The sequence below is a fragment of the Mytilinidion resinicola genome (assembly GCF_010093595.1).
Source record: "Mytilinidion resinicola strain CBS 304.34 unplaced genomic scaffold BDZ99scaffold_5, whole genome shotgun sequence".
NCBI classification, from domain to species: Eukaryota; Fungi; Ascomycota; class Dothideomycetes; order Mytilinidiales; family Mytilinidiaceae; genus Mytilinidion; species Mytilinidion resinicola.
In genome coordinates this window covers 1,819,162-1,830,371 of record NW_022985441.1, presented here as the reverse complement: position 1 = coordinate 1,830,371, position 11,210 = coordinate 1,819,162, and the positions used below count along the sequence as shown (strand labels likewise).

The following is an 11,210-nucleotide window of genomic DNA, read 5'->3' as shown; positions in this document are numbered from 1 at the left end:
CGTAGGCTAGCTGGCTAGGAACACGTACTCCGTCACTATCCCTTACACCGTTGGGGTGCAACGCCAAGCTGCACCGTGCACCAACACCGTGCCCAGATGTTCGCGAGGCATCAACGGAACATGTAAACAAACGAATTAGCTAGCTATTTGCACCAAATCAATGCCACAAAATGCCCAGAATATCCAACGACATCGACTTTGTTAAGAAGAGTGATCTACGCACCAAAAATTCGAAAAATCCACCCCCAGAGCCATGGCCCTTACCTACGTTCACTCCCCTTCCAATAGTCAACTATTGGGACCCCGGAGAAGCCTATCTGCCTCCCAGTCTTGACAGGCACGGCCCCCTACGCCTTTTCAGGCTATTCTTTACCGACGAAATGGTTGATAAGATGGTGGAGTGGACAAACCAGCATGCAGAGGCTCACCCGACACCGGACGAGCGTATGCCAAAGAGGAGGCCTAGGAAGTGGCAGCCTACATACAGAGAGGAGCTGTATGCATATTTTGGCGTGGTTATTCACATGGGAATTACGGTGGAATCTGCAGTAGAGGACTACTGGGGCCCCCGGGCCCGTGGAGCGGATCACAAGGTATCGGACTACATATCAAAGGACCGTTTTGAGCAGCTAGATCGCCATGTTCGATGCTCCTCTATGCCTGAGGATGGCTTCCATACAACATTCGACCGCGTAGATGAGCTCTCAGAGCACCTACGCGTACGCTGCCGCATGCACTAGAACCCCGGGCCTCACCTAGCTGTTGATGAGACTATTCAGCGCTTTACAGGCAGGGCCCCCGAGATTGTTAACATACCATCGAAGCCAACGCCCGAGGGCTTCAAAATCTGGGTTCTAGCTAACCATGGCTATGTTCTAGATTGGCTATGGCATGCTAAGGGCGATAAGAAAGGCCCGGTGGACCTGGATAAGTCCTTCCTCGATGAGGGCTTCACAAAGACCTAAGCTGTTGTACTCGACCTCCTTACACAGCGCAATCCGGTCACCAACGAGGTCCTCTACCCCCCTCACAAGCACGTGGTTTGGCTGGATAATCTCTTCAGCTCGGTGAAGCTCTTTAAGAGGCTCCGAGGCCTAGGAATTGGGGCAGCTGGCACTGTGCGAACGACACGAACACGGCGTAAGGAGCTGGGCGACGAGGCCATAGATATTGAGGAGGCTGTCGAGGAGAACACACAAGGTTGCATACAAGGACGGACAGCGCGCAAAAAGAAGGTGCCTGCAGAGCCCTTCTCAGCATCGCTGATAGACCTCAAATTAAATCATTCTGGCCAGATTACATGGGGGAAGCTCTACGGAGCCCTCTCTAAGAGTCGCCAGGTGATGCAGTTTGCATGGAAAGACGCCACGGTGGTTCTATTTATGTCTACAGTCCATGATAGTGAGTATGGCGGCTTTAATTAAGGTCGCAGAGCCTCAACACCATGCCGCAGAGCCGCTGACGTCATACATCGCCAGGTCAATCCAGCGTTGAGAAGCACCGCAAGCGACCTGCCACAACTGCTACAGGCTACACACAAACTATTAGGATGTTTGGCGACGGGCCCAGAGCTTGGCTGCCTATTCCCGACCTAATTGACGAGTACAACCACTGTATGAGCGCTGTCGACCACGCAGACCAGTACCGCAGCAATTACAATACAATTCGAGTCCACAGGAAGACCTGGAAACCACTGTTCCATTTCCTGTTGGATACAGCTGTCGACAACACCTTCCTCCTCTCTACGTACAAGCCCCCGCCCGGCAACAGAGGCTCGCGCGAGCAGAGCCATAAGCAGTACCGTCGCGACCTCCGAGATGCCCTCTTCGAGTCCTCCGTTCGTCCTCGCGAGCCAAATAAAACACAGAGGAGGAAGAGCACAAAGGATATTGTATGGAGGCCGGTGGAGGAGCATCAGCACAAGCGTGTGTGGCGGAAACAGGTCTTCTGCAGCGCTTGCATAGAGGCCAAGCGCCCAACTACAACACCACACCGGGCAGCTCGTAAGCCACTAGCAAATCTATTTGCGAACTCTACAATGAAGAAACGGGAGGACTCCGACGGCTGGAAGCGTCGCACAAGGCCTCCACGAACCTCGTGGGGCTGTACAGTCTGTAGAATTCCGTTCTGCACGAGAGGAACATGTTGGGGTGAACATCTGGCAAGGCTCAACACCAAGGACTAGCTACAATATCAATATATGCATAGAAATCACGGATTTGAATAACCTCAGGTCCTGTGCAGCTCCCATCACGGTGCCAAGAATCAGGTCAAACGAGAGCTTCCTATTGGCTGGATCCTTATCGATAACGTAGGACCAAAGTCAACGGGAAAGGGGATACGCTCGAGCCACTTCCTTGCCATACCAATGCTTGTATGGTTGAAACACCACAACATCAAGCGGCTGGCAGATGTGTGTTGTATGAGGAATTGTAGCAAAAAGGATAATATAATGCTTATTGCAGTACTCAATAAATTGCCTTGTGAAATGGCTTGTATGGCCATCCAATATCAAGAGCCGATTTTTGCCAATCTAACGCTTCCTGGAAAACAATTCAAAGTGCTTTGCCCACCGGAAAAGCAGCTTATTGTTAATGTATGCAGTGTCGCTCACGCCTACTAAGTAGTTGCCTGGTAGTTCCTCCGTGGTGTTGGTGAGCCATCGCTTTTGGATGGTTTTGCCTGCCAAAAGGATAAGCGGCGGCAGCACCTCTCTATCGCCAGAGATACATTCACCAACCGTGGCTGATTCACGGTTGGTATCCTTTGCAGCGGTGATTTGAATGCTCTTGGACGTTGTGATAACCTTCTCCTTCTTGCCTATGCCTAGGCGCACGCCTGTCTTATCATAGTTGTACTGGTCTCTTGGTTGTATGCTATACAGGCCCACGGTATTGTTGTAGTCCTTATACCAACGCGACAGCACTTTTGGGTCCTCCGCTGCCTGCCTTTCAAGGTCCTTAGGATTCTCAGTGCGCAGGTTGAATTCCGGGTGCCGCAGGAGGAAACGGCGTGTCCAATGCTCGCCGCAGAGGGGGGGGTCGCCTGTGCCGGTATGGCGGCCGGCCAAAATTGAATTGCACTCCCACTCCAATTCTGATGTAGTAGCACGCGTTCCTAATTGATCACGTTGTCTTAGCCAGATCAGAAGGCCCTCTTCCTTATAAGGATACAGTAATAGGTTGTGTGGAATACGTTCATTCCGTGGTGGAAGGCCTCGGGCACGATTTGTGACGCGTGAGTATTTGGCGCCATAATGGGCAGCAGCTTTTCGTAGGGAGGGGAATGTATTGTTGTGGAAGGCTGCCAATGCATCCTGCACGCGCATTTCTTCTTGTTTGTAGGTCAAATCCATGATGTTGATGGAGCAATCACGGTGTCAAATAATCTATGTACAACTGACGCGTTGAGGTGGCCGGTGCACTGAGATGGCGGCCACCTAACTAGTTAGGTGGAAGTGGGGCAAATTTCGAGGAACGAGAAACTTGCACTACGCGAAAGCCACGGGTAATATTGCTATTTTACATCCTTTTATAAGCTGTTAAAAGGAACACCAAAATCGTGATTCGACCCGTATTGTCGTACGGGCGTTCCTTTCCGTCTTGTTCAAACCGCAAGGCTTACACGAGAGTGAGAATCACGTCGGTTACTGGTGCACGACGTTGTCGTTGCTGGCGGGTGCCTTTGAAGACATCGCCCGCTGCTCGCAGCCAGAATTGCAGAGTTTTCACAGGTCTTAGCGCCGCCAACGTCAGGCTTAATATTAACAGACAACAACTCAAACAGAGGAAATAGTTATGAAAACCATCCAACGTCTTAATACCTGGGGTACCGATCCAGGACCACAAGCTAGCCTTACTTGCCAGTGGGAGTGTAGGCTATTAAGGCGACAGGATACCTCTATACTTATTCTATTCTAAGATTATGCTTACAGCAAGGCTAGGAAGAACCCTATTACATCCCCTATTACCGGCACAGCAGTATTCCAGAACTTAAAGAGCTAGGAAGTAATACTAGAAGGCGGGTACTAGTATTAAACTGCAGTAGAAGGATAATAAGCTTAGTTAGTAGATAGCTAAGGAACTAACAGCTGCCCGGCGTGGAGTTGTTAATAGGCCTACGTCTGCAAAACACGGTCGGCCTATTATTATAAGAATATTACAGGTAATATAAAGCAGCTGGCAATAGCTATAGGGCGTAGTATATAATAGCAGTAACAGTCAGCTCTAGGTCCCTTTATTAGGCCTATTTACACAGCCTAGCAAATACCTAGTAGACTTATAATAGATAGCAGGTAATAGCTATATAAATTAGACAGGATGCGCATTCTACCTAATTTATACAGCTATTAACTTAAAGGCGAATTTAGACCTAGCGCGGCTATTATAATAGAAGAAGGATTAACACCTTACTAGTAATACTTGTAAAGGTATATAAGGCACGTGGTGAAATAGTAAAGGTTTAAATAAGTGTTGTATATTACCAATCAGTATATAAACTGGTTAAGATTAAGTTTAAGGAGCAAGGCAGCGGTCTTAATATACCTTAGTTGTTCTTTATTAGAACGTAGTCTTTGTTGTAATAAAGAGTTAACGTCTCTTTAATAAGACAAAGCCTCTTTATATATAACGAGTCCTTTATTAGGACAAAGAGTCCTTTATTAGGACAAAGAGTCCTTTATTAGGACAAAGAGTCCTTTATTAGGATAAAGAGTTCTTTATTAGAATAAAGAATAATAAAGGGTTCTTTATTAGAATAAAGAATAATAAAGGGTTCTTTATTAGAATAAAGAATAATAAAGGGTTCTTTATTAGAATAAAGGAACAAAGGATCTATAAATAGATTTGTATCTATGTATATATAGATAATAAAACAAAGAAATATATTGCTTATTCTTGTTCTAATACGCCCCTATAAGCGTTATATTCTATTCTACCTTATCTTATCTAATTTAGACAGATAGATAGATAGATAGATAGATAGATAGATATATAGAATTGTATTTGCACATATATATATATATAGATAGAATTCTATGTATATATCTATTTACACAATATATTATCTTCTATAGATGTATCTATTTGGAATCTAGTCTTATATAGTCTACTATTTTAGTAAAACTAGTTCCTACTAGCGGTTTAGTGAATATATCAGCTATTTATTCCTTAGTATTAAGGTACGCTAGTTTTATTAACCTGTTTTGTATATTTTCTCTTATAAAGTAATATTGTATATCTATATACTTTGTTTTAGAGTAGTGTTTAGGATTATTAGCTAATTCTATAGCTGATTAACTATCTGTAAATAAATAGAAGTCCTCTGTGTTTCTAATATTAAGTTGTTTTAGTATACTTATTAAGTATATATACTGTTTTATAGTTTCTTTTAGTGCTATATATTTAGATTTGCAACTAGATAGTGCTACAGACTTCTATAGTCTACTATTCCAACTTATAGGCGTTTTGCTATAGGAAAAGTAGTATTCTGTAGTAGATTTTCTACCTATTATATCACCCCCGTGATCTGCATCCAAGTAGCCTAATATATACGGTGCTGGATTATTAGGTGAAAATTTAACACTTATTCCGTGTATAGGCTTATATAATAAGTACTTCCAGATTCTATCTAGCGCCTTAAAGTGTATAGGGCTAGGATTAGATATAAAGCGAGCGCATATATTTACGCTATACGCTATATCTGGCCTTGTTTAGTAGATAGATATATAAGACTACTAACTTACTGCTGGTATAGCTTAATATCTTCTTTAGTAGCTTATTCGCTATTTTTATCTAGTTTAATGCCTACATCTCCTAGTAGAGAGACAGGATTTAATTTCTCCTTGTTAAATCTAGATAGTATACTTTTTATATACTTTTTATATACTTTTTCTGGCTTAGTAAGAGTAATCTTTCTTCTCTATTACGTGTTATTTCTATGCCAAGGAAGTAAGAAATTGGGCCTAAGTTAGTTAACTCTAAGTCTTTACTTAACTTTACCTGCAATTCTTCTATATCCTTTATATTAGGACTAAATACTAGTAAGTTATCTACGTAACAGACTATTATAATGTTTAAAAATGTATTTTTAAATACTGCCTGGTCTGCTATAGTGCTTTTAAAGCCGTATTTTTCTAGATAGGTGGCTAAATACCTATACTATTGTCTAGGCGATTGTTTTAAGCCGTATAAAGCTTTATTTAGCTTATATACCTTATTATCTAAACTGAAACTATGTAGTTGTTCCACGTATAGTTCTTTATCTAGATCGGCATGCGTAAATACATTTTTAAAGTCCTATTATATTATCTCTAGGTTATAATAGGCTGCTAGTATTAATAAGAGCCTATATACTTCTGGACGGCAGGTATTTACAAAGGTTTCTTTGTAATCTATGCCATATGTTTAACTAAAACCTTTTACTACCCATCTTGCCTTATATTTAGTAATATTGTTATCTTTATTAGTTTTTATTTTATAAACCCAACGTCCTTTTAAGGCGTTTCTATTAGCTGGTAAGTCTATTAACTTCTATATATTTTGCTTATTAAGCTGATTTACTTCAGCTTCTATAACTTCGTGCTATTTATCCTTATTAGCAGAGGCTATTGCTTGCTTATATATATTTGGTTTGTTATTAAAATTAATAATTAAGGCTAACTTGTTTTTAGATAGATTATCTTCTATATATATACTTATAGAAGTAGGTTCTTGCCTTTATATATATATATACTTGTCGAATTTTGTATATTTAGGCTATTAGATAGCGCTAATTTATCTTCTAAATTGCTATTATAAGTATCTATACTATTAGAGCTTCTAATTGGCTCTATATTAACAGTATACTCCTCTTTTAGCATACTAATAGATTCTATAGACTTCTTAAAAGAGTCTTCTATAATAGTTACGTCTCTTGCCTAAAATATCTTATTAGATTCTATATCTAATAGCCTATAGCTATTAGAACTATAACCTAGTACTATAGCTTCTTTTGCTCTAGGTTCTAATTTTCTAAGGTGCGTTTTTACCTTATAGTATGCAGTAGAGCCGAATACCCTGATATTAGTATTATATATACTCTCTTGCTTAATATTGTAATATAGCTTATAAGGAGTTTTTCTATTTAAGCTAGTATAGGGAGTTCTATTGTATATATATACAGCTGCATTAACAGCTTCTCCCTATAGAGTAGATAGTAGTCCTGCATAATATAAAAGAGCACGTACCATATTAAATATAGTAAGATTAATACGCTCTATTAGGCCGTTTTGTTCAGGTGTATATAGACTAGAAAATTAATAAATAATACTATAAGTAGATAACAATTGTTTAAATCTCTTACTAGTATATTCTCTACTATTATCTGTCTTAAAGTACGTTATCTTACATTTAGTAGAGTTCTCGGCAGTAGCCTTATACTCTATAAAAGCATTATATGCTTCTGCTTTATTCTTTAATAGCTTATAGTCTAAATATCTACACGCTGCGTCTAAGAAGAATATAACATACTTATTACCCCCTATACTAGGTGGGTTTATAGGCCCTATAAGATTTGATATAACTTTATATAACAGAGTAGTAGGTTTAGCTATTATTACCTTACTACGCTTGTTTTTAGTTATTTTAGCTTTTATACAAGCTTTGCATTGTATAGGGTCTTTTATAGGTACTCCTAATAGAATACTAAGCTTCTTAGAGCTTATATAGCCCATTTGTTGGTGCTAAATAGATAGACTATTTCTATCTATGTATGTATTTATCGAATTGCCTTTTGTTAGTTTATCTATTTGCCTAGCAAGTAGACTTCTATTATATATATTTACATAGTATAGAGAGTTTTTCAATATGGCTGTTGCTACTACTGTACTATTTTTATATATAGTAGCAGTTCTATCCTTAAAAGTTATATATAAACCCGTAGAGTCTAATTTGCTTATAGATATTAGATTATAGCTAAACAAAGGTATATATAAACAGTTTTCTAACGTAAAGACATGCCTATTAAGCTCTAAGTCTATATTTCCAATTCCTATAGAAATAGTAGTCTTATTTTCTCCCTAATTTAGCGTTGTAGCTTATGCCTTATACGAACTAAATAGTGTTCTATTTATAATTATGTGGCTTGTAGATCCAGAGTCTAATATAAAATTAGCCTGGTTTTCTTTTATAGGGGTATAGGATGCTATAAATACCTGTTCCTCCGGCGCATCTGTATCTATATTAAAGTCGTCCCAATTACTACTATTAGCACCTGGAGGTTTAGAAGAAATAGGAGTAGGGTTATAAACTGTTAATAAGGACGTATTGTCCTTATTTCTATGTCTAAAACCCTTAGGAGCCTTATTAGGAAATAGATGAAAGCAATATTTTGTATAGTAAGTGTTTATTTTACACTTCTTATAATACTTATTCTTTTTAACTTTCGTCTTATTGTAGTTAGGCTTATTAGCCTTACTATGCTTCGGCGGACTGTTTTTATAGAATTTCCCTGGGTGTCTCTTATTAAACAGTGCTAGTTCCTTATCTCTAGAGCCTTAGCGCCTAGATTCGTCTATTAAATTAGAAAATAGACTCTCTAAGTTAATACTAGTAGAGTCTTCTCTATAGAACTGTGTTACTGTAGTAATAAAGCCCTTATAAGGACTTGTAAGGTTATTTAAAACCTAAGCAACTATTACCTAATTAGGTAGTTGTATTTCCTTAGCTCGTAATTAATCTGTTAACTGTTTAACCTTATTAAGGTATTCCTCTATAGAAGAGAACTTAGATAAAACAGTATTAAATAGTTCCTTATAAATAAGGAACTCGGAGCTGAAGCCCTTAGGGCTATATAGGTTATTAAGCGGATTCTATGCTTCTAACGCTGTTATAGAATACTAGATTTGTAATAAGGGTCCATCTTCTATAGTAAGCCTAATAGTGGCTAATGCCTTAGAATCTGCATCCGCTTTTATAACAGCAGATATAGCTAATATTACGTGCAAACACCCTTTTTCTACTAATCGAGATTGTACTCTAAGAGCCTATACTTTGTAATTAGCTTGGCCAGTAAGCTTTCTAATTGTTATCTTCTCAGTCATCTTAAATAGATAGATAGATAGAATTGAGCTTGTTGTGTAGATAGATAAATTGAGCTCGTTGCGTTCCCTTTGGTAATAATATACTTGTTGTAAGAAGACTTATTATATTTTCTACTAACTAGTAGTAACCTTTAAAAAATGGCTGAATTACAAGTATAGAAGGGTATAATCCAATATAAATAACTGCTCCTTCCAGGGTCTTCCTATTATAACGTTTGTATAGCTTAATACTAGCACGTTCTGGGTTAATACTACTATTATATATAACCTTAATACTTCTAGGAAAAGGATGCGCGAGATAAGGATTCTTAATAGAGAGAGCTCTTTCTTGTTAATTCTTTTAATAGATTTCCGGTACATAGTTAGTGTATTAAGTAATTCCTTAAGGAAAATAACACTAAAAGTGAATTTATTGTAGAAGAGCTGGATATTCTGTTGTTTTCAGATAATAAGAGAGTTTAATCCTCCCTTCCGGTGTATATTGAAACAATCCAGATATTATAGTATTAATTTGTATTTCACTATTGTTGAGTTCTAGTATAAGGCCGTCAATTTTGTCCTTGTGATGGGATGTACGCTCGGTTTAATAAGAAATATCTTGATTTCCAATATAATTTAGGCTTGCTGGAGTAATTTTAGGTAATAACGGTGCAGAAAGTTATCTATATTTCCGTCTAATGTTGGAATTAGCCTCTACATAGTAGCTTTTATTGGAAGAAGCCATAATTGGGTGCAAGCGGGGTAATCTGACGTTTGCGTTGGTTCCGTCTGAAGAAAACTAACGTTTTTGTTGTTCTTTAACGTTCGTGCGGGGTAGATTAATGTTTGCGTTGGTTTTGTCTGAAAACGGATGTAATAGTTCTTTGTTGCGTTTCTAGACTTGTAATTAGCTAGAGCTATCCGGGCTTATAACCTGTAAAGGTATAAGGCACGTAGTGAAATGGTGAAGGTTTAAATAAGTATTGTATATTACTAATTAGTATATAAACTGGTTAAGATTAAGTTTAAGGAGCAAGGCAGCGGTCTTAATATACCTTAGTCGTTCTTTATTAGAATATAGTCTTTGTTGTAATAAAGAGTTAATATCTCTTTAATAAGACAAAGCCTCTTTATATATAACAAGTCCTTTATTAGGACAAAGAGTCCTTTATTAGGACAAAGAATCCTTTATTAGGACAAAGAATCCTTTATTAGGACAAAGAGTTCTTTATTAGAACAAAAAATAAGGGGGCGGGTAATTTGACACCCCCTTTCGAGTAGCCGCACACCCCTTTTCGAGTAACCACACACCCCCCCCTCTCTTGGCGCTTCACCGCCTTCTAATTGGCTTGGGGAACTGCTCCGGAGCTTCCGATTCGCTCGCTTAACTTGCTCATTAATTCCGAATGCTCTCTCCAAATGCGGCGGCCTTAGTTACAATCAATTACATCCTCTTCCTCTCCCTCCACAACACACTCACCATGGCCCTCCAGCCGCCACGGCTGGCGTACTACGCTACAACAGAGGAAGCGCATATTGCTCTACAAGCGCACGCATCAGCACAGGGCTACGGCCTAGCAAAATACCGTAGTAAACCAGACAGAGTGGACATACGAGCATACCTCCAGGACGCATGCCGACATCTCCGCCGCCAGCACCGCCTATTTCTGTAGTCCCTCGTCCAGTTCCTGTCGCTCGGAATGCCTATCAGTCGACAGCTACACCGGTTGATCTTTCTCGTATTGATCCAGCCCTTCTTAGGCCTACAGCTGCATCTACAGCAGCACCTCTACGGCAGCACCTACGGCAGCACCTACGGCAGCACCTACGGCAGCACCTATGGCAGTACCTACGGCAGCACCTATGGCAGTACCTACGGCAGCACCTATGGCAGTACCTACGGCAGCACCTATAGCAACGCATACAGCAGCGCATACAGCAGCGCATACAGCAGCGTATACAGCAGCGTATACAGCAGCGCATACAGCAGCGTATACAGCAGCGCCTACGGCTACACCTACAGCTACACCTACAGCTGCACCTGCAGCTAAGAAGCGCGGCCGCCTGGTGCAAAGGATAAGGTACCACGGAAAAAGGCACTTCAGAGGAAAGATAGTACTCAGCATACGACTCAGCCTATGCCTCAGCCTCA

At 40.0% G+C, this 11,210-nt stretch overlaps 2 protein-coding genes across 2 annotated transcripts; both read left to right on the top strand.

Moving 5' to 3' along the window:
- Positions 1-1,382: 1,382 nt before the first annotated feature.
- BDZ99DRAFT_474102 (uncharacterized protein) lies at positions 1,383-2,185 on the top strand (the record flags this gene model as incomplete). Its single annotated transcript, XM_033721869.1, has 2 exons — positions 1,383-1,401; positions 1,479-2,185. The coding sequence occupies 2 exons, from the start codon at positions 1,383-1,385 to the stop codon at positions 2,183-2,185; spliced, it is 726 nt and encodes a 241-aa protein (XP_033580414.1).
- Positions 2,186-10,520: 8,335 nt separating this feature from the next.
- BDZ99DRAFT_460690 (uncharacterized protein) lies at positions 10,521-11,207 on the top strand. Its single transcript, XM_033719440.1, has 2 exons — positions 10,521-10,859; positions 10,932-11,207. Exon 1 carries the CDS (start codon positions 10,540-10,542, stop codon positions 10,729-10,731), a length of 192 nt encoding a protein of 63 aa, XP_033580413.1. The 5' UTR covers positions 10,521-10,539; the 3' UTR covers positions 10,732-10,859; positions 10,932-11,207.
- Positions 11,208-11,210: the final 3 nt, after the last annotated feature.

What these genes read in the sequence shown, in the direction of transcription:
- BDZ99DRAFT_460690 (XM_033719440.1), top strand. Translation starts at nt 10,540, where the DNA reads ATGGCCCTCCAGCCGCCACGGCTGGCGTACTACGCTACAACAGAGGAA.